We start from the raw sequence: 27052 nt of genomic DNA, 5'->3' as shown, positions 1-27052 counted from the left end.
GTAGAGAAGAAGTTTAGTGTGTCCTAGCTTGCAGAGATTTGGGGGAAGGAGGAGGATGAGCAGCCCTGCCTCTGTGCTCAGCTGCACATGGGGCAGATGGCAAAGGAAGAGGGACTCGGGGTTCCATCCAGGATGGAAAGTAACCTAAAAATAGAGCTGTGAGGGCCGGCTCTGTCCTGTCAGACCATTGTCTGGGATAAGGCAGTGTGGGACAACCAGCAGCATTCCAGCCCTGGGGGGACATCCTGCTCCAGGAAATCTGCCGGGAGTCTGGCGCTCCCGGGGCTGGGTGATGGTGTCCCAGCTGTCCCCTGCTCAGGAGCATCCCCTGAGCCCTCCTTCCCTGTGCACACTGTGTCTGTGGGTGTCCCCATGGCTAGGGGGGTCTCCAGAGCCTGTTGGGGAGGGGATGGAGGCCTTTGGCCATGGTGGACGTGTTGCAGGGGCCAGGCCAGGCCCTGTGCTGTGTCCTGGGCTGTGCAGCTCCAGGGAGGAGTTGGGCATCCTCCCTCTCTGCCTTCTTGGAGCACAGTGGTTGCTGGCTCCCAGCTGGAGCAGCCCCAGAGCAGCTGTGGCTGCCCCATCCCAAGGCCAGGTTGGGCAACCTGATCTACTGGAAGGTGTCCCTGCCCATGGCACGGGGATGGAATGAGATGATCTTTAAAGTCCCCTCTAACCCAGACCATTCCATGATTCTATGATCCTCTCCTTTCCATGGCTGTCACCCCAGGGACCACTGTCCCATCCAGCTTCTCCTCATTTGCTGGATTGGAGATGGACGTGGCTGCTTGAGATCTCAAGGCTTGGCTGAGGTTTGTGAGAGCCCAGCATGGGCTCCTGGGGACCACAGCGGGGTCAGGGGTGGGGACAGGGACAGGCTGTGGGGCGGGGACACATCAGGCCAGGCTGCCACAGATATGGGACACCACGGAGTCTCCATGGACTCAGGGCAGTTGTCCGTGTTGCCGCCATCTCCTGTGGTCCAGGTTTGGGTGGTTGGAGTTGAGCTGTCCTTGGCCCCGTGGACGTGGGGATTGTGCAGAGGAGGAGGGGTTGTTGTGGAACCAGCTCTGGGGTCACCGTGTGACACCTCCCAGCACCCAGGGCTGTGCCGGGGGCTGACCCGCCCCTCTGTCCCTTCCTCCCCAGGCCTGCCGCGATTTCCTGGACTTAGCCGAGAGCCACAGCCGGAAATGGCAGCGGCTGCTGCAGCATGAGCGGGAGCAGCGGATCCGGCTGGAGGAGACCATCGAGCAGTTAGCCAAGCAGCACAACAGCTTGGAGCGCGCCTGCCGCGGCGCCCCCGGCCTGGCCGCGCCCACCACCAGCATCTCCAGCACCGCCAAGGGTGAGCACTGGGCTGGGAGGGACCCCCGGGCCGGGAGGGACCGCGGGATTCCCGCTGGGCTGCTCCCAGCGAGCCCAAGGCTCTGTATCCCCGTGGTGCTTTTCTAAACGGATCCCATTAGGCCATAATTATTCCTAATCGTCCTTGCTCGGGGACTTGGATGTCCCCAAGATACAGATGCGGGAGAGGGCTGTGTCCCCAGCTCACTCATGCTGTTCCAGACTATTTTGGGAGCTTTGGCCCTCACCGGTGGGCACATCTCTGGGTGCTGGAGGGAGGCCACGGTGCCCTGGCACTGCCAAATTGGCTGCTTGGGGTGGCAGTGGAGCAGCCAGGGGCTTGTTTGCAGTAAGATCCAACAGCTTTGGAGATTCCTGCCAAATGCCCTTCCCCGAGGGAAGCATTAGTTACAGCTGCACAAACTGCAAATAATGCCGTGTCTTATTTTTAAAGGATATAAGAGCCAAGGGAGAGAACAGCAGCAGCTGGGGGGTGATGGTGATGCCGGGCGCTGTCCTCACTCCTCTGTGGCCTCAAGTTGTGCCAGGGGAGCTCTAGGTTGGATATTAGGGAAGACTTCCATAGAAAAGGTTGTCAGGCATTGAAACAGGCTGCCCAGGGCAGCGGAGGAGTCCCCATCTCTGGAGGGATTTCAAAGCCCTGTGGATGTGGCACCTGGGGGCACAGTCAGTGGTGACCTTGGCAGTGCTGGGGGATGGTTGGAGTCGATGGTCTCAGGGGGGTTTTCCAACCTGAACGATTCTGTGGCACAGCTGGGGAGGGCAGGGTGGAAATGGCTGCAGGGACAGGCACAAACCCTGCTGAGGTGGTGACCCTGCTCCTCCGGAGAGCGTGGGAGTGATGTGGGAAAGGGGGTTGCTGAATCCCACGGCCGGGGCAGGAGCAGGGGAGCTGCAGGGACTCCACCAGTGTCTGCTGCCGATGTCGCAGCCATCGATCTCTCCCACCGCAGCAGAGAAATGTTTACAAATGCAGGGCTGGAAAACCCAAGGGCTGGGAAATCTCCCCGAGCATCACCTGAAACACGTGACTGTTTTTTCCTGCTCTGATCCCAGCCGGATTTCCCGGCGGACGGGGCGGTGCTGGAGCGGAGCCGCATCGGACGCGGTTGGGTGTGCGAGTCTCGCCCTGTGTCAGCCCCGGGCAGCCCGGGGGCATTTCTGGGGGTGCTCCCGAGCATGGCAGGGGAGTCTTGTGTGCCTGGGTTGGGGAGCAGGGCACATCCTTGCTTTTAGGAGCTGGAAATTGGTATGGAATCCTCCCATTGTGGAGTGGGATGGAGAGGAGGGGGCCAGGCTCTAACGGGAGCCGCTGTGGAGGGGACACGGGGGGGGGGGCTCTGGGAACAGACCCTGATCGGTGGGTTCTGAAGGGGAGCAGCAGCACCCGAGTGTCTCACAGTCCATGTGCCCACAGGGAGTGTGCAGCCTGCAAAGGGAGAGGCCAGTGATGAAGATGAGGAGACGGAGTATTTCGATGCCATGGAGGATGCACCAGCTTTTATCACTGTAACTGCCGACCCCAAACACCACAGGTACGACCCTCCAGCCCCACTGGGAGCGCTGGGAGAGTGGGGAGGGCAGGTTTGCCTGGCATCTGGCTCAGGCCCAAGGGCAGCATCCCCACCCATGGGATCACTCTGTGGACAAGTCCCTCAGAAAACTCCTCCCAAAGTGATCCCAGCCTCTACCCAGGGCTCCCTGTCTGGCTGCTCCTGCCTTCCTGGAGCGAGCCAGGCTGAGGATGGCCCCAGCTATAGTGAAGAAGGTGGGGAAGGGCAGGTGTCAAGCCTGTGCTGTGGGAAAGTGGAGTCCTCTGCCCTAGCAGCTGATGGGAGCAGGGACCTGGAGGGAGATCCCTCGGAGCACGGCAGAGGCAGGGAGCTCCTTGCCTTAACAGAATCATGGAATAGTTTAGTCTGAAAGGGACCTTAGAGCTTATCTTGCTCCACCCCCTGCCATGGGCAGGGACACCTTCCACTAGCCCAGGTTGCTCCAAGCCCCATCCAACCTGGCCTGGGACACTTCCAGGGATCCAGGGGCAGCCACAGCTTCTCTGGGCAACCTGCGCCAGGGCCTCCCCACCCTCACAGGGAAGAATTCCTTCCCAGTATCCCATCTAACCCTGCCCTTCAGCTGTGTCACCTGCTCTTACTCCTCCCTGGGCATCTGGGCTGGAGGTACCTGTTGACCCACAGTCACATCACTGGGCTTGGTGACAAAAGCAGAGTCTCTGCAGCCGAGCATCCCCTCCTGAGCATTCCCTCCTGAGCATCCCCTCCTGAACATCCTTTCCTGAGCATCCTTTCCTGAGCATCCTTTCCTGAGCATCCCCTCCTGAACATCCTTTCCTGAGCATCCCCTCCCAGCACCTGTGCACGGCCTCTGTCACCCTGTTTCCATCCCAGCAGCACCCCGGGGTGTTGCATAGAGATGCTCTGGGTGATGCTACACCAGCCCCATCTCTCCTGTCCCCTCCTCTGCCCTTTCCCCTGTTCACCAGCTGATGTTTCCCCCCTGCAGGCGTTCGGGCAGTAACCTGAGCGGGGCCAGTGAGGGCCACCCCGAGGACTGGAACCTGGAGGACAGTGTGAGTTGGGCTGGCAGAGCGGGAGGGATGGTCCTGGTGGGATTAAACCAGGGAGAGGAGCAGGAGAGGACTTGGTTGGGGAGGGACCTTCCATCTGAATCACAGGTGCTCTCTGGTGGTTGTTCCTTGAGCCATGGCTGGGGGACAGATGTCAACAGTCTCCCACCAGCATCCCAAATACTTTCCTAAGGGAAGTGGGAGGGTACTGGGGGACAATTGTACCCGTATTTCCCTGGAGAATAGACTTCCAGCGATGCTTCTCAGCACAAGTGCACACAGTGTCTCCTGAGCTGTGGTTGCTGCTCCTGGGAGGTGCTGGATCAGGTTGGGTCATGTCCAGCTCAAACCTGTGTTTCTTCTGTTGCCTCCACAGGTCTTTGAGAGCTCAAATCAAAGCAGCTACAATGAGTCCACGTGCAAGGATCTCCTGCCGAAGAAAAGGAGACGGACTCGCATTCCCGACAAACCCAACTACAGCCTTAACCTCTGGAGCATCATGAAGAACTGCATTGGCAAAGAGCTCTCCAAGATCCCTATGCCTGTAAGTCAGTGTGTCCCTGGCACCCAGAGCTGGCACAGAGAGTTTAGTTTGGGCACAACTCCTGGCTGTCCAAAGGATTTGGATTACAGCTCTGGATGGTCCTGCTGGGTGGGTGCTGTGGTAGCACAGCAGCCCTGAGTGGCACAGGAGCATGTCACCAACTGGCAACTGTGTCCCAGGGGACTGGATTTTGCACTGGTAAAACCCTCTGAAACCACCTCATTCTTATCATAGAATCATGGAATGGTTTGGGTTGGAAGGGACCTTAAAGCTCATCCTGTTCCACCCCCTGCCACGGGCAGGGACACCTTCCACTAGCCCAGGTTGCTCCAAGCCCCGTCCAACCTGGCCTTGGACACTTCCAGGGATCCAGGGGCAGCCACAGCTTCTCTGGGCAACCTGGGCCAGGGCCTCCCCACCCTCACAGCCAACAATTCCTTCCCAATCTCCCATCTCTCCCTGCCCTCTGGCAGTGGGAAGCCATTCCCCTGTGTCCTGTCCCTCCATCCCTTGTCCCCAGTCCCTCTCCAGCTCTCCTGGAGCCCCTTTAGGCCCTGGAAGGGGCTCTCAGCTCTCCCTGGAGCCTTCTCTCCTCCAGGTGAACCCCCCCAGCTCTCCCAGCCTGGCTCCAGAGCAGAGGGGCTCCAGCCCTGGCAGCATCTCCATGGCCTCCTCTGGACTCTCTCCAGTGTGTCCTTGTTCCAGGGTGAGCTGGAGCAAAGGCAACATTGCCCACGAGTCTTCTGCAAATCCAGCTGTTACAGAGTCATGGAGAGCCCCAGGACACTGTGAATCCCTGAGGATTCATGGAGAAGGCACCTTCTGCTGGTGTAATCCTGGGGACTGGACACTTGTGGCTCAGCCCCACCTGCACTGACCACAGCAGGGCTGGGTTGCACCCCAGGGACCCAGAGTACCTCGTTTTCCTTACAAAGAGCAGCTTTTTAGTGAAGGAGGTGCCAGGAGGTGATTTTTGGTGCTGCTGGGCTCAGTCCTGGGGGTGAAGGCTCCCTGTGATGGTCAGAGAGGCTTTGCTGGGGGGGTCTGTCTGGAGGAGCCTCTCTGGCTGCACAGAGGGCAAGTGGGGTGTGTGTTTAATTCTTGCAGATAAATAACTGTGCCTCAGCTAAATGCTGCCACACCAAACTCCCCAAAACTGCAGCCCTGTTTTTTCAGAGCAGACCAGCCCTTCTCAGCCTGCCTGTTCTCAGCAGCATGGGTGGGACTGGGTGCCATCTCCCCAGAAATCATGAGGGCCTGGCAAGCTTGGGAGAGCTGGAAACCTCTGGAGTGCCTGGGGGTTATTGTGCTGGCTGGAGTGGAATTAACCCAGCAAAGGGTGATCCGTAGCCCTGGAATCGTGTTCATGGTCCATACTTTGCTGGGCAAAGAAGAAGGAACACATTCCAGGGGCTTGGATGCTGAATTGGTTGTGTTTTGTCTCTTCCTAAGGCAGAGCCTGAGCGAGAGCTCCGAGCTCTGGGGGAGAGTGCTGAGCTGGCTCTTCCTGGTGCTGTTTCCAGCCCAGCCCAGCCGGGTGTATTTCTGCAGCAGCAGCAGATCAAGTGTGATGGGCACAGCAATAAGCTCAGGATGTGAAATCCCAGCAGCTGCTGGTGCATGGAGACAGGAAACTTATACCTTCCCTATCAATCAAATCATCCCAGGAGCTGCTGAAGTCCAAACCTGAGGGCAGTAGGAAAGAGGGCAGGGTTAGATTGGATGCTGGGAAGGAATTCTTCCCTGTGAGGGTGGGGAGGCCCTGGCACAGGTTGCCCAGAGGAGCTGTGGCTGCCCCTGGATCCCTGGAAGTGTCCAAGGCCAGGTTGGAAGGGGCTTGGAGCAACCTGGGCTAGTGGGAGGTGTCCCTGCCCCTGGCAGGGGGTGGAACAGGATGGGCTTTAAGGTTCCTTCCAACCCAAACCATTCCATAGTTCCATGACAATAAGTAAGACACACCCCACAAGCTCAGCCACACATGGGCAGTTCTTTGGGAGACTCACCCCAAGAACAAGCAGCCTGTGGGCAACAGGGCAATTTAACCTCCTTCCAACAGCCACCGAAATCCTTTCCGTGGTCCATGGAGAGGATGGATCCATGGATCCAGATGGAGCTGCTGAGGGAGGGCTTTGGAGCTGACATTGTGGGAAAGGAGGAGGAGGAGGGAGCGGAACAGGCAACTTGGGGAATTGTTTGGAAAGGTGGTTACTTATAGCACAAACCATCAGTGAGTCCATTGTGCTCTCTGAGTGATGGGATTTCTCATTCCATGGGCTTCACCCAAAGTCTTGATGAATTAGGACCATTTCTGAGGTGCTCTTGAGTTGTTCTGTGATCCATCTCCTTCCCGGGGGATGTGATGGACTGACAGACCTCTTGTGCAAACAGCTCCTTAATTTTTCCTCTGATGTACAAACCTGCAGCACTGAAAAGGAGGAAAAGAGTTGTGAGGATTTGGGATTTGGGTGGGTTCATCTTCCTCCCTTTCCCCCATGGAAGGATTTTGCTTCCCCATTGCCTGAGTGGTGCTGAGGATGGAGCTGCCAGCTTTGTTCCTTGCATCTCTCCCCAGAGTAATCCCAAATGATTTGCTCTTTCTGTGGATCTGATGCTGCTCTTTCTGCACAGCTCTCTTTTCTTGGATGCTGTAAGATCCCTGCCACTTCCCTGAGTGGAAAATTTAAAACCAGCTAAATCCTGGAATCTGGAGTTTGTTTTCTTTACCATGAAATATTTAACTTGGCTTACAGAAGTGGTTCTCCCATCCTTCAGCCATCTGCTCCTTCTAAAATGTATTTCTTTATTCTGAACTGAAATTAAAAAGTGAATTTCCTGTGGATTTGAGGCAGAAGACCTTCTGAGGCTCCATCTTTCTTTCAATTATTTTTTAATTTCAATATTTTTAGAGCAAAAAATAAGAGTGCTGTCATGGGAGTCCCTGGAGCAGGGAGACCCCAAAACGAGGATTTTCCAGGTTTTCTGAGCAGCTGGGTCAGCCTGGCACAGGGATGGCTTTACCAGGAGGTGGTGAGGACAGGCTGGGGAGCAGCACATCCCTGTCCCGTGTTGCTGTGGCTGGTGGGATGGTGGCTGGGAGGCAGCAGGGAGCTGCTGAGGCTCATTTTGGGGGTCAAGTTGATGCCTGGGATGATCCCTGGTTATCCCACGGGGCTGCCCCACACCTCAGCTGGGGACTTCAAAGCCTTGGTGCTCCCGCGGCACTGTTCAGGGAGCAGAGCACACATTCCCTGCCTTTATTTAGGGTCTGGTGATGCCTCTTGGGTGTCTCTCCCACTTCCCTAACCCGAGTCCTTCCCCTGCAGGTGAACTTCAACGAGCCTCTGTCGATGCTGCAGCGGCTCACGGAGGACCTGGAGTACCACGAGCTGCTGGACAAGGCGGTCAAGTGCGAGAGCTCCACGGAGCAGATGTGCTTCGTCGCCGCCTTCTCCGTGTCCTCCTACTCCACCACTGTCCACCGCACAGCCAAGCCCTTCAACCCCCTGCTGGGGGAGACCTACGAGCTCGACCGGCTGGAGGAGCTCGGCTTCCGCTCCCTCTGCGAGCAGGTGAGGGGCTGGGGTGTCCCCCCTGGAAGGACAGCCAGACAGCCAGCTTGTCCTCACACCCAGCCTTCCCAGTGCTCCTCTCCCAGCAGTCAGTGACAGGCAAGGACAAGGACAAGCTGCTGGAGTCCCCGTCCCTGAAGGTGTTCAAGGAACGACTGGGTGCTCTGGTCCAGTTGACAAGGTGGTGATGGGTCACAGGTTGGACTTGATGATCTTGGAAGTCTTTTGCAATATCAGTGGTTCTTTGATTCTATGAAACGGCCTCAAGCTGCACCAGGGAAGGTTAAGGTTGGACATCAGGAGGAATTTCTTCATGGAAAGAGTGGTCAGGCATTGGAAGGGGCTGCCCAGGGAGGTGGTGGAGTCCCTATCCCTGAACGTGTCCAAGGAATGACTGGAGGTGGCACTCAGTGCTCTTGCTGAGTGACAAGGTGGGGAGGGGACACAGGTTGGACTTGATGATCTTGGAGGTCTTTTCCATCCTAAATGATTCAGTGATTCTATGAAACGGCCTCAGGTTGTGCCAGGGGAGGTTCAGGTTGGATATTAGGAAAGATTTCTTCCCTGAAAGAGTTGTAAAGCCTGGGCACAGGCTGCCCATGGCAGTGGTGGAATCACCATTCCTGGAGGTGTTCAAAAAACAGGTGAACGTGGCACTGCAGGATAGGGATTAGTGGGCATGAGGTTAGACTTGATGATCTTGGAGGTCTTTCCAAGCTTAATGATTCCATGATTCCTCCTGGCCAAGAGAGCCAGTGGGTTGCTGTTGGCCCTGGTGGGAGCAGCAGCAGGCACAGCCTAAGGCATGTTTTGGAAGCAGAGCAGGAGGAGGGGTGGGAGGGGAGGATGAAGGTGTCCTGGCAGCTCCCTGGAGCTGGAGCTCCTGTCACACCTCAGCACTTGAACAGCAAGGGAGAAGCTCTCCTTACCCCAGCTTCCTCAGCTGTGCCCAGAGAAGCTGTGGCTTCCCCTGGATCCCTGGAAGTGTCCAAGGCCAGGTTGGACAGGGCTTGGAGCAACCTGGGCTAACGGAAGCCAGAGGGGTGGAAGGAGATGAGCTTTAAGGTCCTTCCAACCCAAAGCCTCCTGTGATTCCATGATTCAGTTGATGATTCTATGCAGTGATGCCTCAAGCTCTTCCAGGGTCTCTTTGTGCTGGAAGGTGTCTCAGGATCTCATTTCTTTCCTGCTGGACTGAAATGTTTTAGTTTCCCAGCCTGGAGGAGTCCCAGGAGCTCTGAGAGGCCCGTGCTCTGAGCACAGGGCACAGCAGGTGCACACTGATCGACCAGCAGGTCTTAATTAACTGCCTGGAGTGCTGAATGAGTTGTGACCTGTGGAGATAATGGACTGTTTAATGCTTAGCACAGCTGGCTGGTCTGTCCTGGATTCCTGGGGAGGAACGGGGCCATTCGTTACCCCTTTTGGGCAGGACATCCCTTTGTGGAGGCTCTCTTTGCTCCAGAGGGTCTGTCTCAGCACACACTGCAATACACAGTGAGGAGGCTCAGGCTGGCACCAGCATCCCCATGTCCCCCTAACATGGTTTAGCTCGTCCATGTCCCTTGTCATTGTCTCCTCCAAGTCACAGCCCCTCGCCCCCAGCTTTGGGGTGGTCACTGCAGCGGGGGCCGGGCTCTGCCGCCAGCTCCCCACAGCTGTGAGCAAAGCCCCTCCGTGGTGGGGGTGCCCAAACCCATCAGACTCCTGCAGAGCACTGGCCTGAGGTGGGATGGCACCTCCTGTCCCATCCCATCCCATCCCATCCCATCCCATCCCATCCCATCCCATCCCTTCCCATCCCTTCCCATCCCACCTGTGCTGCTCTGGGCAGTGATGGGGAACAGGCTGTGGGGTCTCCTGGAGGTGTGACCCCTGCTCGTGACACAGGGAAGGTCCTGCTGTGGATAATCCCCAAGATTCATGTCTCTGCTACCCCCTCACACCCCCCAGGGCTGTGTGACCGATGTCACCCAGCTCTGCTTGTCCCCACATGGTCCATCCCAGCCTGGGGAGCTCATGCCTGTGGCTGCAGTGAGGTGAGACACTGCCAGACCTGACCCCTGCCCTCCTGCCTGCCCACCTGCCCTCCTGCCTGCACACCTGCCCTCCTGCCTGCACACCTGCCCTCCTGCCTGCCCACCTGCCCTCCTGCCTGCACTCTCACCCTCCTGCCTGCCCACCTGCCCTCCTGCCTGCACTCTCACCCTTCTGCCTGCACACCTGCCTCCCCTTCCTGCTCTGCTACCAGGAGCCAGGTCAGAGGTGGCCACGTCCCTCCAGCCCCTGTGGATGTCACAGAGCTCAGGTTCACCCACCTCAGCAGCATCACACCTTCACCTGCCCTCACCTGGCAAATTCCTGACTGTCAGCTGGCTTGGCCTGGACCATAGGAAGTGGATGATTCCTTAACAGGATGCTCAGTCCATCCCTTAGCCAGCAGCAACCCTCTCCCTCCTGGGTACAGGTGGGACATCTGGGTGGATTTATCAGCCTCACTGGGCTGTGATGCTGAAGCCCAGGGCTGTCTGTCAGGAACCTCTGGACACCTCTGACCACACCACTCCCACACCTTGTCATCCCTGTTCTTACTCCTTCACCCTCCTCTCCACCACCTTCCTTCCTCCACCCCTGTTGCCTTCCAAGTAATTAAGTTGCCTGGAATTATTTTCTCCACGTGGTCCCAGTTTTCCTCCAAATTTGGTATTCCTGACCCTTCCACACCAGCCTGATCCCTGGGTGCTGCCCTCTGCCTGTCCTTGAGTCCCTCCCTCGCTGGCACAGCACAAGAGCTTCATCCCACATCAGGATTAGTGTAACTGGGAGCAGAGGCTTTGGTCTTTGAGTGGAGCCTCTCCATCCCCCTGGAGCCATCTCAAAGGGCATGTTTCAGTGGCAGTGTGACTTTGACACAGGACAGACAGACAGACAGTAAGACACCCTTCCCACTTCTCAGAATTTTCCTTGGATGCTGCTTGTGCTGCTCAGCCAACGTGCCAAGCCAAGCGTTGATAATCCAGTGCCTGAAATCCAGTTATCCAAATAGGATTTCCTCCTACTGGTGACTGGGATTTGGTGGTGAGAGCTTGGCTCTGCCCCTGTGTGTAATCCTGAGCTTGGGGCACTCAGTCTGTAATTACAGCAGTGAAAATCATCCTGAGCTCCGTGAGCGGCCGCGGGGCCTGGGCTCAGTGGTCCTGGGGATGGGTGGCCTGTGCCAGGCTGGGCTGTGCCATCAGCTGACACCCTGCACGAGGGCAGAACCCTCTGCCTGAGATGTTCCTGTTCCCAACTTCATTTTAGACAGCTTTTCCAGGGCAGGGGATGAACACCACCCTTTAACAAGTCATTCTCAGGATTTAGGATGTCGTATCCGCTTTTCCAGCCCAGTGTGTCTGTAAAGGCAGAGCCAAAGTCTTGCTGTGTGTCTTGGACAAAGTGGGGACCTGTGTCCCCGTGAGTTCCAAGGCAGAGCAGTGGGAACTGCTGCTGGTAGGAGAGGTGCTGTTACATTGGGATTACTGGGGTGCCAGCACTTCCCTGTTTCTCAATCAGGATCCCTGGAGAGCAGAGCCATGTCCTGGGATCATGGCACTGCAGCAACTCACCACGATGGTTGCTCGAGCCGTTATGGATAACGCTGTGAAATGAGCCTTAGGAAATCCTGGCAGGAGCTTGGCAAGCTTGGCACACCTCCTTTTGCAGCCAGGATACCTCATGGAGGGTCACCCCAATGCCCAGGAGGAAACTGAGGTGTCCAGGACAGCACCTGGAGCATCCTTAGCATGAAAGCTGTCATGGACCTCCTCCTCTCCGAGGAGTCCTGCTGTGATAACTCACCTGTGACCTTATGGGCTGTTCTCCTGTCCCCAGGTGAGCCACCACCCCCCAGCAGCCGCCCACCACGTGTACTCCCGGCGAGGGTGGACGTTGTGGCAGGAGATCACCATCGCCAGCAAGTTCAGGGGCAAATACCTCTCCATCATGCCACTGGGTAGGTGATGGACTCTGGGAGCATCTGGGGTTGGGGTTCCCAGCACTGCTCATGCAGCCCCCAAAGGTCAAAGCAGCTGGTCCCTTGGGCTCACCTGGGGCTCTGGAAATTCCTTGGGCTCACGTAGTTCTCTGGGAATCCCTTGGACTCACCTGGAGCTCAGTGAATCCCTTGGGCTCACACAGGGCTCAGTGAATTCCACCCTGAGCAATGTAAGGAGCCCAGATTTGTGCTCCTGGCTCAGTGATCCCACAATAACACATCTGCCCTGCAAGTGGAAATGATGCCAGCTGCAAAGGGAGGCCACTTTGCTTTGGAAATAATCCTTTTTGAATGCAATAAGCTGCCTCCTTGCAGTGTTTTATTTGTCTTCTGCCTGTTCCTGGGCTGGACATTGTGCCCAGGGCTGGTCCCAGAGCGGTGCTGGTGCCTGGCCTTGGGACACTGAGTCAGCCAGGCAGCACATTTCTGACCTGCTCTAAAATGAGTATTTTTGGCAGAGGGCAGAGGGCCTGGCAGGTGTTGAACCTCCCTTCCTGGAGCAGATGAGGGAGGGGGTGTGCGGGAAGGGGAGAGATGAATCCAGCCCCAGCCCCAGTGGGGGCAGAGGATGGGGGATGCAGGTACAGGGGCTGAGGTGGCTCTGAGGATGAGCACGAGGTGATGGTGGGTTCTGGGGGAGCCTCTGCCCTCTCTGGACTCAGGGAACCCCTCTCTCCCCAGGTGCCATCCACCTCGAGTTCCACTCCAGTGGGAATCACTATGTGTGGAGGAAAGTCACCTCCACTGTGCACAACATCATCGTGGGCAAGCTCTGGATTGACCAGGTCGGTGCCTGTTCCCTGGCTGGGCATTGCCCTCCTGGGGTGCTCCTGCCATGGTGGAAAGCTCTGCTTCCCTGGCAGGGGTTGGGGGAGGCTTCCTGGAGCTCCTCCCGGCTCTTCCCCAGTCCAGCAGCTCCGTGGGGCAGGGAGGGGTGGCTGGTGCAGGAGCTCCAGCCAGCCATGGTGCTGTACCCAGTGTTGATTTGTACCTGCTCTACAACTAACAGCTGCTCTGTCTCTCCCTGCTGTGGTTCTGTCTTTTATCCAGTCTGGTGAAATAGAGATTGTTAACCATAAGTCCAAAGATAAATGCCAGCTGAAATTTACCCCCTACAGCTACTTCTCCAGGGATGTGCCCCGAAAGGTGAGTACCCACCAATGGCCCTGCTCCTCTTGCCAGCCTGGGGTGGGGTGAGACCTGGCTCTTCCCTCTGAGCTGGGCTCACAGGCTCCCACTACCACTGGGATGAGCTCCAGCACGGGGCTGAGGGGCTGTGCTGGCTCCTTGGATGGGGGTCACCAGGGAGGGCTGGGAGGGACCTCCACATCCTGTGTTTTTAACCTCCATGTCCCTTGTTTTGGCTCTCTGTGTGCTGGAGCTGCAGCCCTGAGACCTTGGAGGGGTTGGGTGGGCTGGAGATCCACCTGTATGGTCAGAATGGCCACGTGTTCCCCTGTGCTGGATGCAGCTGATGTCTGAGGAGACAGCACCAGATCCAGCTGCTCCAGCTGGGGCACCTGGAGGGTGTTCTGCCCCTCTGGGCACTTCCAAATGCCATCTCCCCCTGCCAGGTGACAGGGGTGGTGAGTGATGCCGATGGCAAAGCCCACTACGTCATGTCTGGCACGTGGGATGAGAAGATGGAGTGCTCCAAGATCCTGCACAGCAGCCACGGCAGCAGCAGCACGGAGGGCAAGCAGAAAACTGTGTACCAGACCCTGTCCCCAAAGGTCCTGTGGAGGAAGTACCCACTCCCGTGAGTCCCCTTGGCACAGGGTGCTGCATGGGGATGGGGGTGGCATTCCCTGGGCCTCGTGGGATGAGGGGCTTTGTGTGCCCAGGCCTGAGGACGTGGGTGGGGACCAGGACTTCGGGGGCTGAGTGGCTCTTTCTGGGGTGGGAGGGGAGAGCAGGTCCCTGCAAGGGGAAGGTGGCTTTGGGGGACCCTTGTGGGTGGGTTTGGGGCAATCAGGGAGTCTGGTTGGGTTTCTGGGGCTGTGGGCTATGGCAGGGAGGGGTGTTGGCTGCTTTGCCTTGCTGGAGAGTCCCTGGTCATCCTGTCCCACCAATCACTTTATCCCTCTGGAGATCAATCCTCCCTTAGCACTCTTGCCCCCAGCAGGGCTGTGCTCAGATCAGTCTCCAGCCTCTGGTAGCAGCAATAGACTGTCCCTGACTGGGGATGTTCTGTTGGGATGGGGACTCCACCACTGCCCTGGGCAGCTGTGCCAGGGCCTGACCACCCTTTCCATGAAGGAATTTTCCCAATATCCAACCTGACCCTCCTCTGGCACAGCTGGAGGCCGTTCCCTCTCCTCCTGTCCCTTGTTCCCTGGGAGCAGAGCCCGACCCCCCCCGGCTCCCCCCTCCTGTCAGGGGGTTGCAGAGCCAGAAGGTCCCCCCTGAGCCTCCTTTGCTCCAGGCTGAGCCCCCCCAGCTCCCTCAGCCCCTCCTGCTGCTCCAGCCCCTTCCCAGCTCCGTTCCCTTCCCTGCACACGCTCCAGCCCCTCAGTGTCTCTTGTCTGAGGGTTCCAGAAGTGCCCCCAGGGCTGGAGGTGCCCCAGCAGTGCCAGCACAGGGACGGGCCCTGCCCTGGGGCTGGGACACAGCAGGGCTGGGACACATCTGGTTTGGCACAGCAGGAGCGGGTCAGCGGGGCTGGGGTGGGACAGAGGGCCACGAGGGGCTGGGGGGCCCTGCCTGAGGTGGCCCCACCCCACCATCCTGACCAGGGCTCTCCGGCCGCAGGGAGAACGCGGAGAACATGTACTTCTTCTCGGAGCTGGCGCTGACGCTGAACGAGCCCGAGGAGCGCGTGGCCCCCACGGACAGTCGGCTGCGCCCCGACCAGCGGCTCATGGAGAGCGGCCGCTGGGACGAGGCCAACGTGGAGAAGCAGCGGCTGGAGGAGAAGCAGCGGGCCGTGCGCCGCAGGAGGGAGGCCGAGGCCGTGGAGGCCCTGGAGGAAGGTGAGGTGATCCGGGATGTCCATGGGCGGGGACGGCGTGGGACAGGGAAGGGGTGGATGGATCCCACAGCTCTCTGTGGCCATGGGAGGTGTGGGACCCGCCGGATTTCAGGTGGAGAAGCATCGCTGACCGTGTTCCTCCCGGGACAGGGAAGGACTACGAGGGGTACATCCCGCTGTGGTTCGAGCGGAAGGTGGACGCCGTGACCGGGGAGCTCATCTGCGTCTACAAGGGCGGCTACTGGGAGGCCAAGGAAAAGCAGGACTGGAGCGTGTGCCCCGACATCTTCTGAGCCCCTGCCCACGCTGGGGCCGCCCCGCAGGACACCGGGACAGCCTGGGCACAGCCCAGGGACAGCCCAGGGACAGCCCAGGGACAGCCCGGACACGCCGGCACCTCCCAGGGCAACCCCCGAGCCAACACATGCAGAGGTCGAAACAGGGATTCCAAACCTATTTTTTTACGCACTAATAAATAGCATCCTTTTTTTTTGGGTTTTTTTTTTTTTAAATGATGGCTTTTTCAGCAACTAATTGGGAACGAAGGACACGTGGAGCCGGGTTGGGTTTGGGATATTCACTGCCTGTATCCCTCAGTGCCTCGGCTCCATCGGCCGAGACATCGACTTCCAAAGATGCCCGGGGTGTGGGAATGCCGTGCGCTTGTGTGAGCTCTTCTCTTTGCCATGTTTTTTTTCCCCTTCCATTATTTCTGTGTGGACTTGATGGAATTATTTTTTTAAAAAAAAGAATCTGCTCCTGGTTCAGGTTCCTTCAAAGATGGACACGAACAACCCTGAGTCCTGCTCAGAAAACTGTCCCCAGGGGCCGTGGCGCTTGATCCCGGAGGCTCTTGGTGGTTCCTGCAGTGCCCAGTCGTCCCAGTAACACCAATTAGGATATTTCAGCTGGTGACTTTGGTTTTTTGACCTGTTTTTTTTGGTTTTTTTTTCAAGAACCTTTGAGCCACTTCCCCACCGTCTGATGTGTTCAGTCAAGGCTTGGGACTGTCTTTGATGTGATGCTCTGTGGGAGTGGTTTGAGTGAGGTTTGGGTTGGTTTTCCTGCAGCCACATCAGAGGGGGAATGGCCTTGCTGAGGTCTGGAACGCCAGGCAGACCCAGTGCAGAGGTTGTATCCCAGCGATGCTCCAGGGTCCGTGTCCCTGCCCCGTATCCCGGCATCCAGGGCCTGGCAGGAGCCTGGACCTCGGTGCCAGGTTTTCCAGCTGCATCTCCCTGCTGAGCTGGGTGGGAGAGGAGGAAAGAGATGCCGTGGTGCCGCTGGGATGGAGCCTTGGGCCTGGATCTCCTACCCCTGTGTCTTCCCCATCCAGCCAGACAGGTCTGGCCACAGTCCCCTGGCATGGGATGAGTCCAGAGGGTCCCAGCGCCCGGCTCCTGGATCCCTTCCCTCTGCTCCCTCATGGCTGGGCTTTCCTTGGAGCAGCTCCAGGTCGCTGGGGCTGAGGGAACCCCTCGTCCCCTCTCACCCCTCCTGTGTGCCACAGCCTTCCCGTGGCCCTGGACCCGCCGGGAGAAGCGGAGTGAGCGCTACCGGTGATCGGCCCCGGAGCTCCAAAGGGGAGCAGGGCTGGCAGCCCCCGAAAGGTGGGATCCCCTGGGCCAGAGAATATCAGGGAGAGCTGGACACCTGCACTTGCCCCGCTGGATGTCATCTTTGGTGTCCTCTTCTCCAGCTCCTCACCATGTCACACCGGCGCTGCCTCCCGGCGCATCCCCGGCAGAGGATAATTAGCAATAACGAACTTCGAGACAACGATAACTGGAATATCCAGGCTGCACATGGGACACTTATGCAATCAGGTTCCTCATCCATCAGTCTCCTGGTCAGCTTCCAGCACCTCCATCCCCATTCTCCCCCACGTGTACAGTCCCTCCAACCCTGTACAGCGTCACCGTGGGGAGGAACAGCCCCCACTGCTCTCAAGGGACCCTTTCATCTTATTTATTTGCTTCTAATTTATACATATATATAAATATATATAAAATTATTTTGCTTAAATTTCTATGGTACACAATAGATGAAAAATGATGAAGACAGAAGTGTCTGTCTGAGTTTTTGCAGCACGAGTACGATCCCCCTCGGCTCGTCCCCGAGGTCGGGGGATGGTGATGGAGTGATTCCCAAAGCAGGGAAGTTGTGTTTTGCTCCAGAGCTGGATGCAGTAGCATTGAAAAGGTTTTCCAGGGACATTCCCCTCTGGAAACTATGTGTTTGGGGTTTGAGGGGCGGCACTCGGGATCCCTGGAAGTGGGATGCTCCAAGCTGTTTCCCAGGTCCTGGGTGTCACAGCCACTGCTCCGGCGTGTTCACTCCTTCCAGACCCTTCCTGGAGCTTTGCCCTGGCTCGGGAAAGCCGATGCAGGTCTTAAATGGTCCAGACCTCATTAGATGTGGGATTCAGCCCGTGGAGAGCTGCCGGCGTCCTGGCCCCAGGTGTCCTTCCTAGGAGAGCAGAGGATGCTCCACACCGATCCCGATGCCGCTGGGTTGGTTTGTGGCAGCACCGAAGTGTTCTGGGGGATTTATCCCACTTGAGGCCTGAATTGGGTTTGTAAAATGGGCTAAAAGTTGAGCTTTTCAGAATGCCTTACTTTCCTTTTTGCTGTGTCAATGCAAGTGTCACCTGGGAGCTTGGAGAGGGGGGAAACTCCAGCACAGGCTGTTCCCAAAGCTGGATCTGGGTGTTCCTGCAGCAGAGGAGGGTGGGGAGCAGGATGTTGCCCTGTAAGTGCTGGCTCCGAGGGTCCTGCTCGGCTCTAGGGCCCTGAGAGGTCCTCTCTGATGTGCCCCCATGGCCACATCCATCTGGGAATCCCCATCACAACCCTGCACAGCTCCATGGAGCACAGGGGAGCACGAGGAGCACCCCCAACCCAGGAATCCCCCGGATTTTAGGCTAATTGAAAAAATTGCTCCATCTTCCAGAGTTCATCTGTCAGCAGCACTTAACCAGAGCACCATCTCCTGGTCCTTCTGTTCCTCCTGGAGGATTTTAATGTCATTCCACTGTAAATGCTGTTGAATGTATTTTCTTTTTGAACAATAATATATTGTGAGTGATCCCTCTTCTCCTTCACGGAAATAAAACTTGGATTCGGGAGTTTTAAAAGCCGTGGTGCTGAGATGGTCACTGGCTCCCCAGGGCTGCAGGTGGGGGGTCCTGGAGGAGCCCCGAGGTGGGTGAGCTCTGGGGGGGCGTGGGGGGCAGAGGAGGGACCGTGGTAGGTGACCAGGGGAGGAGGAGATCCAGGGAATGTTGTTCAAAGGAGAAGGTTGCCCAGAGGATGAGGAAATCCAGGGAAGTGGTTGTTCAGGAAAGGAGAAGAATCCAGAGGGATTGTTGCCCAGGGGAGGAGATGGTCCAAGGAAGGTGGTTTGGAGGGGAGGAGATGGTCCTTGGATGGTCCAGGGAAGGTGGTTTGTGGGGCAGGAGGCCAGAAGAGGAGTTGATACAGGGGAGGGTTTTCAAGGCAGGAGGCATCCAAGGGGAGGAGGTCCAGGGAAGCAGGAGCATGAGAGGTGGCCCAGGTGTAGGTGCCCATGGAAGGAGGTTCTCTGGGAGCAACAGCTTAGAGGAGGAGAACCAGGGAAGGGGTTGCCCAGGGATGAAGGAAGGTGGGGAAGGAGATCATCTGGGGACAGGGGTGTCCCAGGGGAGTGTGTTCAAGGGAGAAGATGGTGGCCCGGGGGAGAAGGAACAGGGAAGGAGGAGCAGGAGAGGTGGCTCAGGGGAAGGTGCCTGGATACGGAGGTTCCCTGGGGATGGTGGGAAGGAGCTGTCCCAGGGGACTCTGTGGGGCAGGAGGAGGCCCAGGGGAGCTGGGGGAGGGTCTGAGCAGGGGCTGGGGCGGGGGACGGGAATCTCAGGCAGGTTGAGACTGATCCCTGCGGTCGTTGCCAGGAGACAGAGACACACAGCGCTGCCCGTCCTGGTCCTGCCTCTCCTGCTGCTGCCCTGCCTGCCCCAGGTGAGCACGAACCGGGGCTGGGCTGGGGGATCCCGGCCCTGGGACCCCCCTGAGCCCCGCTGAGCCCGGGGGTCCCCGCCTGCTCCGGGTGCGGGCAGCGGGAGTGAGGACCCGGCAGCTCCCGGGGGCAGCTCCCGTGCTGGAATCTTGGCTTTAAGGAAAAGCAAAGCTCTGTCCCCCATCACCCTGCGGCGGGGCCTCGGCCCGGGACGGGGGTGGGCCGGGCTGTGTCGGGCTCGGTGTGTTCGCTCTGGAGCCCGAGGAGTCCGTGGAGCTCTCTGGAGCGGGTTCCCCTGTGCTGCAGGCTGGGGGCAGCCACGGAGCTGCAGGATGGTGTTTTCCAAGGCCAGAAGTGTAGCAGGGTCACACAGGTGCCCAGCCCTCCCCGAACCAGCACGCTTTTGCTCCTGGCACGCTTGTCCTGCTCCTCAGGGGAGCTGTTTGCCAGCCCGGGGTGCTGCCCGTCCTGCCTGGACACCCGCCCCCCCGGGGGTTTTTGGCCAACCCCCAGGGCTTCGAGACTCTCGGCAACTCTTTCCTGTTGCAGCCCTGGACCCTGGGAAGCAGTTGGAGTTTGCAGGATCCTGGGCAAGGAAACACCGGGACGGTGGGCTGGAATCTGCTGATGCCCCGCTCAGCAGGGAGGGGGTGGGAAGGGTTGTGGGGCTGAGATGTGGGGCTGCAGCGGGACCACCCGGGGGCTGATGCAGCAGCAGCACTGGGGCGCTCCTGCCTTGTCCCCCCTGAACTCCCCGTTCCTTTTTCCCCCCTGCAGCCTCCAGGTGTGGGTGTGCTGGGCACCAGCAGCAGCACAAACAGGGACACCCTTCCCAACACCGTCCTCGCTGGCTCCGGGATGGCTGGTGAGAGGCAACGGGGCACTTTGGGGCTTCCTCAGCGCTGCTTTGCCCCCCAGCCCCCTCTGCCCACCCCCTCTCCAGCTCTCCTGCAGAGCAATGCCCGCAGGGAATGATGCTGGGGCAGAGGGACATGGAGCTGGGAAGGGGCTGGAGCAGCAGGAGGGGCTGAGGGAGCTGGGGGGGCTCAGCCTGGAGCAAAGGAGGCTCAGGGGGGACCTTCTGGCTCTGCAAGTCCCTGACAGGAGGGGGGAGCCGGGGGAGGTCGGGTTCTGCTCCCAGGGAACAAGGGACAGGAGGAGAGGGAACGGCCTCCAGCTGTGCCAGGGAGGGTCAGGTTGGACATCGGGGAAAATTTCTTTCCCAAAAGGGCTGTCCATCCCTGGCACAGCTGCCCAGGGATTTAAAAGCCCTGTGAATGTGGCACCTGGGGACATGGTCAGTGGTGGCCTTGGCAGTGCTGGGGGATGGTTGGATCCAGTGCTCTCGGGGGGCTTTTCCAACCTTGCCAATTCTGTGGTTCCATGATTCCACAGCCAATGCTGTTGATTCCAAACACACACCACAGGAACCAAACCAGCGAGTGCTTGGAGAGCAAACTGTGCCCTGGGGAACATGCAAGGGGCAGTTTGGGCCCAGGTCCCCCTGGTTTGGGATCAGGACTGTCCTGTCAGGCAGTGGCTTCCCATTTTTTGTGATAGAAGATGGGGATAGTATCCCCATCCCATGCTCTGCTGCGCTGGCACTGCCCCCCCGTTGAGCTGTGCCAACCCTGGGAGCATCATCAGGGGCAAATAGACCCTGGATTAAAAAGAAAATAAGGAGGATATTGTGGCTTTTTCCTCTGGAAGCAGTGGAGGATTTTGCTGGAGAGGGTGGGATGTCTTCAATGTGTGTGCTTTGGTGCCCACCAAATGCTCCTTGATGAGAACAGGAATTTCCAGTCCCTCCAAGGTGTTTCAGATCCAGGTCCTTCCCACCCCTGCCCAGGCACGGGGTGGGCTCATGGTCTGCTCTCCCACACAGAGCTGGAAGGACACAGTGCTGGGTGTCCCCGGGGTGACAGCAGCCCTGTCCCATGGGAGCAGGAGCAGAGCTGGGCTCCTCTCCTGGGCTCCAACCCGGGGGACCGGAGCAGCTCCAGCTCCATCTGCACCGAGGACTTCGCTGCCAGGTTCCAGGAGGGAATGGTGCTGCCTGAGGAGGAGGAAGATGAGCTCACTGGGATTGCCCCCACTGAGGGAGCTGACCCTGGGCAGGATGAGTCCTTGTTCCCCACAGGAAGAAGTCTGGATGTCCGGAGACAGCTGGTGACAGATCCAGGCAGAAAACTCTGGGAGGACAGGTCTCCATCCCTGATGAGGAGGGGGAGCCTGGAGTCCCTGGGAGCCAGGATATCCCGGCTGAGCCAGAGCCATGTGCTGGGGGGGGTCTGGGGGGAGCCCTGCCCAGCCCCCTCTGCCCAGCCAGCCCTGGGCCAGGGGGATCCTCCCCAGGGGGGTCCAGGCTCCAGGGAAGACCTGTTGGCCTTTGCCCTGCCTGGGCACCCCCTGAGGACTCCAGGGATCTCTGCTGGCAGGAGCAGGGCCGGGGCAAGGACAGGCTCTGCCAGTTTGCCTGGGGCCAGCAGTGCCAGGACAAGGGGACATCCCTCCAGCAAGGCCCTGGACCAGAGGCTGCAGGAGCCACCAGCTCTCCGGGGACAGAGCAGAGGGAATGTCACCCTGGCTGTGGATGACACGGAGAGGGAAGGAGCAGGCAGCAGGAACAGAGCTCCCTGCTTGGATCACCGTGAGCCGGGGGTGCTGGGTGGTGCTGGAGGAGGAGGGAGGGTGGGACAAGAGGGGGAAGGGGCACGGCCGGGCCGGGGGCCCTCTCTGGGCAGGGCACGGCATCAGGACCAGCCCCAGCTGCTCGTGGGGTTTGTCTGGGTTTGGGCCTCCCCCTCCCCAAAACGCCCCTTTCCCCACAGGTGCTGAGGCAGCACCGGGAGCACCGGGAGCACCGGGAGCACTGGGAGCACTGGGAGCACTGGGAGCACTGGGAGCCCCCGGGCGATGTGGGGCCGGGACAGGGGTGTCACCTGTGTCCTGGTGGCAGCGTGGGAAGCACAAAGTGGGGCTGCCCTGCCAGGTACAGCCCTGGGCTGGCTGGGGTTTGGGGGGGCAGGGGGAGGGGGGGATGTTCCCGGCTCTGCCTTCTGCCGGAATGTGGAGACCAGTGGGGATGGGGACAAGAGACCGAGCTCGGCCCCGGGTCTTGTGTCCCACGTGGTGACCATGGAAATGCCCATGGAAATGCCCATGGAAAAGGAGTAAATGGGTTTGTAACCCCACTCTTGGATGCCAGGGTGCGGTGGCACTGCCGGTGTCACTGCAGAGGAGCCGGGAGGGGACACGAGAGCCGGGATCTGGTGCCAAGACTCGGAGTGGAGGGGACAGAGCCAGGTGTGCCGGGGGCTCCAGGGATGGGTCCTGCACTGAGGCTGGAGAAGAGATGGTACCAGAAGCCCAAGAGGGTCCTGGACCCCCAGAGGGGGTGGACACCCTCCTGGGAATGTCCAGAGCCGGGGAGTGGTGGCACCGGGAATGTGGGTGACGGTGTTCCCACCGCAGGGCTGGCCTGGCACTGCTGCCACACACCTGGGACAGCTGGCACAGGAACCCCACGGACCGGGAGAGGATGGTGAGGGGACCTCGAGGTGGCCCAAGCAGGGGCAGGGACAGGCTGGGGGTGCCCTTGGGGGGGGGCAGAGGGAGGAGCGGCTGCTCCTGCCGCTGATGGGAGGGGCGGAGCTGGCCCCTGGAAGAAGCAAAGACGTGGGAATGGGAAAAGAGGGGGATTTTCCAGTCTCGGCAGGGGCAGGGAGCCTGTGCCGGCTGCCGGGAGCGGCTGGGGAAGGAGGGAAGGAAAATGTTGGCTTTGCAAGAAGAGAAACTGGAGCTACTGAAGGTCAGTGAACTCCCAGCTTTCCAGTGGGGCCGAGATCACACCAGAGGGGCCGTGGGAAGGAGCACACACATCACACCCCTGTCAGGGCTCAGTCCCTTATCCAGGCACACACATGGCCCATGGGAAGAGTTCTGGGCTGCCCAAATTCCTAAAGAGCCAAACTAGATCTGTCCCCAGGAAGGTTTTATTGAGGGGCTGGAGCTTTAAAGAGAAGAGTTTGTTGGGAAAACCACCCTTGTGGCTGTAGGCAGATGGGGTGACTGGTCTGCAGGTCAGAAGGTCCCTGGAGACCCCCAGCAGAGGCAGGGAGAGCTGGAATGTTGGGGTGGGCAGGGCTTGATGCCAGGGTGAGGATACCCAGGCTGACAGCACCGACTCACCAAACCTCAGCTCTTTCCTGGGGGACATCAAGGCTGAGGTGGTGCCACCCTGGCCAGGAGGGACTCGGGCATCCTGCCTGGAAACTGCCCCTGGGAAGAACCTTCCTGGGCCTGGAGGGGGGCCACGGGCAGCCAGAAGGGGTGATGTGACTCCAGCCTCTCTTGCAGAGGCTCCGGGAGCTGGAGCAAAGCGGCCGCTCCCTCCTGCAGCAGAGGCTGGAAACGCTGCACCAGCTCCACGGGCTGCTCCTGAGGGAGAAGGTGGACACCCTTCGGCAGCTCCAGAGGACCCTGGAGCAGGTCAGGAAGGGAGAAGGGAATGATGGGGATATGAGGCAGTGCCAGGGCACCCCATGGTGGGGCACATCCAACCACAGCTGAACTGCAGAACCAGAGGCTGTGGCCCACGCTGAGGGGGATCAGCCTGGGGAGTGCAGCAGCCCAGATGTGCTGCTCCCTCGAGGTCATCCAGATGTTTTTCCCTCCCCACGAGAAGGGCTGGTGGGGATAGAGGGCTCTGCCGGGTGCACTGGGCAGCAGGCTCAGGGCATGGTCTGTGCTGGGGATGGCACGGGGGGAGATGCCATCCAGGCTTGTCCTGCTCGTGCCAAACCCCTGCCCAGCCCTGGGTGGCTCCAGGTTTTCCCTGGAAGCTCTGACCTGGCTGCAAGGCCAACAGCTCTCACAGGAGAGGCTGAGCGGGCTCGGGGAGCAGAGCTGGTGGTGCAGGTGCCGCTCTGATCCCTCTCTCCCGACACTGCTCCCCAAGGAAAGCGCTGGCAGGAGCGCCCGGCTGGAGCATCTCCCGGGACACCCACGGGAGCCGGCGGTGTGGGGGCGGGCTGGGCACCCCCCGGCCACGGAGATCTCCTCTCTGTGCCCGTGCCAACACCAGCCCCTCCCCAGCAGTGCCCTGGGACGGGGCCCCTCCCCGGCGGCGGGCGGGTGAGTCCCAGAGCCGCAGGTTCGGCAGGACGGAGCTCGGGTGGGTGATGGGGGTTCCTGCGCCCCCGGCCCCTCTGCGAGGAGCCGCTCGGTGCCCTCGGACACTCCGGTCCCTCGTCCCTCCTTGTCCCCTCCAGCTCGTCCCCCCCGTCCCACAGCCACGCGCTCCACATCCTGCGGGGGCTCCGGGAGCACATCCAGCGGCGCCTCCGGGACTGGCAGAGGGTGGAGGGAGCCCTGGGACCTGCTGGACAGAGGAAGAAGGTGATTTGGGGGTGGGGAGGAGGGTCTGAGAGGATGGATGGAATCCATCAGCCTTTGGAGGAATCCACGTTCCCGGTTCCTGGAGCCCACCCCTCGGAGCGCAGGGGGTGGGATGTCCCCACGGCCCCCGTGTGGGACGGGAGCGGGGCCACCAGTGTGTCTGTCCCCGTGCAGGAGGGGGGGGCAGAGGCAGCAGCCGCAGCAGCCCCGCACGGACGAGGCAGCAGCTCCAGGAGCCCGGAGGGAGCAGCTGCTCCAGGGAAAGGCTTCAGGTCCTGCTCCAGAGCTCCCCCCTGGCAAGGCCGGGGTGGGGGCTCAGGTAGCTGTGTCTCGGGGGGGGTTGGGGTCCCACTGACCTGCAGGGATCCCCAGCTCACCCCCAGAGGCTGTGTGTCCAGCACTGTCGGTGATGTGTTGGGTGATGGAGGAATCAGACTTGTGATGGCCCCGTGTGCCCACGGCTGGGCTCCAACCCCAGCCCGGGGAGGAGGGAGCTGTGCGAGGGACCCTCCCGGGCCTTCCAAACCCGGGCTGACCATTCCCTCTCTCACACAGAGTGAACATCTGCACTCCACTCCCACCTTGTCCCTGTCCCCAAGCACAGCCCCCTTGGCACAGCCCTGGGTCCCCAGGGCTCCTGCACCATCTCCAGAACCACTTGCAGGAGCTGCAGCTGGAGAAGACACAGCACGTGGGGAACCTGAGTGTTCTGGGGGGAGAGCTGGGAAGCACAGCAAGGGAAGAGGTGCAGAGACAGCCAGGGGACGCACCCTGTGCCACAACCTCAGCCCAGGGATGGATCCAAACAAGGAGGAGCTGCAGAGCTCCACTGAGGATCATGCCAAGGACAGACCTGCCTGGTGGGAACAGTCCTGCAGCAGGGCTGGGACACCAGGGCTTGTGTCTGACCTGGAGACCTCGGGCAGGTCCCACCACCACCAGCAATCTGTGCCATGGAATCAGTGACACCAGGGTTGTTCATTGATCCTGAGGGACCTGCTGGTGGAATGGCCATGGAGGTCCCAGGGAACCTTCTCCTGAGGTTGCCTGGATGAAGCACAGGGTCCTTACACTCCCCTTCCCACTCTACAGCTTCTCCTTTCCTCAGTCTCCCCTCCCCGGGACACAGCCCTGGGGTCCCTCTCACAGCAGCTGGAGGTGGCATTTCCTTTGCTGTCCCACCACAAGGACACACATTAGGTTGGATATTGGGAAAATTTCTTCACTGAAAGGGTCATTGAGCCCTGGCACAGCTGCCCAGGGCAGTGGTGGAATCGCCATCCCTGGGAGTGTTCAAAAATGAGCAGATGTTGAAACCGAGCAAGGGCTCTGAGATGCTGGAATTCTGTTCTGGGGAGATGTTACAGCCCCTCACTCTGAGGATACAACATTAATGTTAAGGGACAAGTGGTGCCCTGTTCCAGAGCTCTGCCTGTGTATGTTCTGTACTAATGAAAAGAGAACAGAAAGGTCAACTCAGTAGTCATGAATTAGATAGAATGGACATCCAGGGAGACAGACGAGCTGCATCAGGGGGATTTTCCCAAGCTCCCAGCACGTAGTCAGGAAAAGTTGAAAAGTTCGTGACAAAGAAGAGTAGAAGAGACGACCCTCCTGAGGCCGAAGAACAGGAACAACCCCCAGAAAACTCCCCAAAAGAACGACTCCACCTCAAGCTCCACCTAAACTCTGGCTATTATGACTATGATAATTAGACTGTGAAATTAGATGAACATGCAAAGATGTTGTAATCACTCATGAAAACTGTATAAATTACTTGACTTTTCACTGAGAACTTTGGAGCTGGTTTGTGCAGCAAGAGCTGCCCAGCCCCCCAGCATTGCTCAAAATAAATACCTTTGCTGCTTAAAGACCCAAAACTCTGAGCAGTCGTATTTCTGCCTTTTTGGCATCAATGTGGCACCTGGGCACATGGTTTCGTGGGCACTGGGGGTTTTGGTCAAAGGTTGGACTTGATGACCTTGGAGGCCTTTTCCAACCTTTATGATTCCATGATTCTGTGTTTTCTCCCGAGGCATCGAGGCCCCAGCAGGGGCTGCCATGAAGATGAGGTGTCACAGCCATGGAGTTCCAAGAACCTGCAATGAACAGGACAGCAAAGCTCCTGAAAATTCCTCATTATGAGCTTGTGGTGGCTCTTGGAGCTGCCAAGGGCCCTTGGGAAGGGGGATCTGCCCACGCAGTGCTGGGAGCCCTGACCCTGGGACAGCTGTGGGCAGAAAGGTTTGATGGAAAAACAACAGGGAATTGTTCTGTTCAGATGCTTTAATTTAATTTTGAAAAGGAGAAACCTCTTCTTCAGTCTCTACACAGCTCTCTGGGGCAAGGCTGGTTTTAATTCCAGGAGAACATTCAAGGGGGTTTTAATTCCAGGAGAACATCCATGTGCAAGGGGGAAGATGAGAATTTCTGGCGGTATTTTATTACTACACTTTGTTCTGGGGGAAGGGATGAGAATTGGAATATCTGTGTGCTTTCCTTCCAGTGAAAAGTGTTTTTCATTTTGTTTCTCTGCAATGTGGGCTTGGGGAGGTTCCTGAAATCCCTTGCTGAAGTTCCTCTG

At 59.0% G+C, this 27052-nt stretch overlaps 2 protein-coding genes across 4 annotated transcripts in view; both read left to right on the top strand.

Annotated features, from left to right (window-relative positions):
* Nucleotides 1-18211, top strand: part of OSBP2 (oxysterol binding protein 2) — a 105132-nt gene extending 86921 nt beyond the window's left edge. For all 3 annotated transcript variants that reach the window (XM_027720772.2, XM_027720771.2, XM_027720773.2), the window contains 11 exons: nt 1150-1348; nt 2786-2903; nt 3892-3958; nt 4332-4499; nt 7823-8068; nt 11942-12062; nt 12786-12889; nt 13155-13250; nt 13679-13863; nt 14856-15076; nt 15226-18211. In XM_027720772.2, coding sequence (XP_027576573.1) covers nt 1150-1348; nt 2786-2903; nt 3892-3958; nt 4332-4499; nt 7823-8068; nt 11942-12062; nt 12786-12889; nt 13155-13250; nt 13679-13863; nt 14856-15076; nt 15226-15368 — 1668 coding nt within the window. In that variant the 3' untranslated portion in view covers nt 15369-18211. The remainder of the gene's footprint in view (nt 1-1149; nt 1349-2785; nt 2904-3891; nt 3959-4331; nt 4500-7822; nt 8069-11941; nt 12063-12785; nt 12890-13154; nt 13251-13678; nt 13864-14855; nt 15077-15225) is intronic.
* Nucleotides 18212-19051: 840 nt separating this feature from the next.
* On the top strand, nt 19052-26348 carry LOC113987742. Its single transcript, XM_039386984.1, has 12 exons — nt 19052-19070; nt 19618-19677; nt 19846-19933; nt 20954-21718; nt 21900-22060; nt 22277-22374; nt 22543-22612; nt 22778-22879; nt 23428-23559; nt 24029-24204; nt 24342-24468; nt 25024-26348. Exons 3-12 carry the CDS (start codon nt 19927-19929, stop codon nt 25432-25434), a joined length of 2049 nt encoding a protein of 682 aa, XP_039242918.1. The 5' UTR covers nt 19052-19070; nt 19618-19677; nt 19846-19926; the 3' UTR covers nt 25435-26348.
* The last annotated feature ends 704 nt before the right edge of the window (nt 26349-27052 follow it).

This window comes from Pipra filicauda, unplaced genomic scaffold (genome assembly GCF_003945595.2).
Source record: "Pipra filicauda isolate LSUMZ 115617 unplaced genomic scaffold, ASM394559v2 scaffold520_size808073_pilon, whole genome shotgun sequence".
Lineage (NCBI taxonomy): Eukaryota > Metazoa > Chordata > Aves > Passeriformes > Pipridae > Pipra > Pipra filicauda.
Note: the sequence above shows the minus strand (reverse complement) of the source record. Positions and strands in the feature narration are given on the sequence as shown.

Bases quoted from the DNA above. Each gene is read 5' to 3' on its own strand.
- LOC113987742 (XM_039386984.1), top strand. The intron at 22,613-22,777 runs GTGAGGGGACCT...GGGATTTTCCAG, and splicing joins CCACGGACCGGGAGAGGATG to TCTCGGCAGGGGCAGGGAGC. The intron at 24,205-24,341 runs GTGAGTCCCAGA...TGTCCCCTCCAG, and splicing joins CCCTCCCCGGCGGCGGGCGG to CTCGTCCCCCCCGTCCCACA.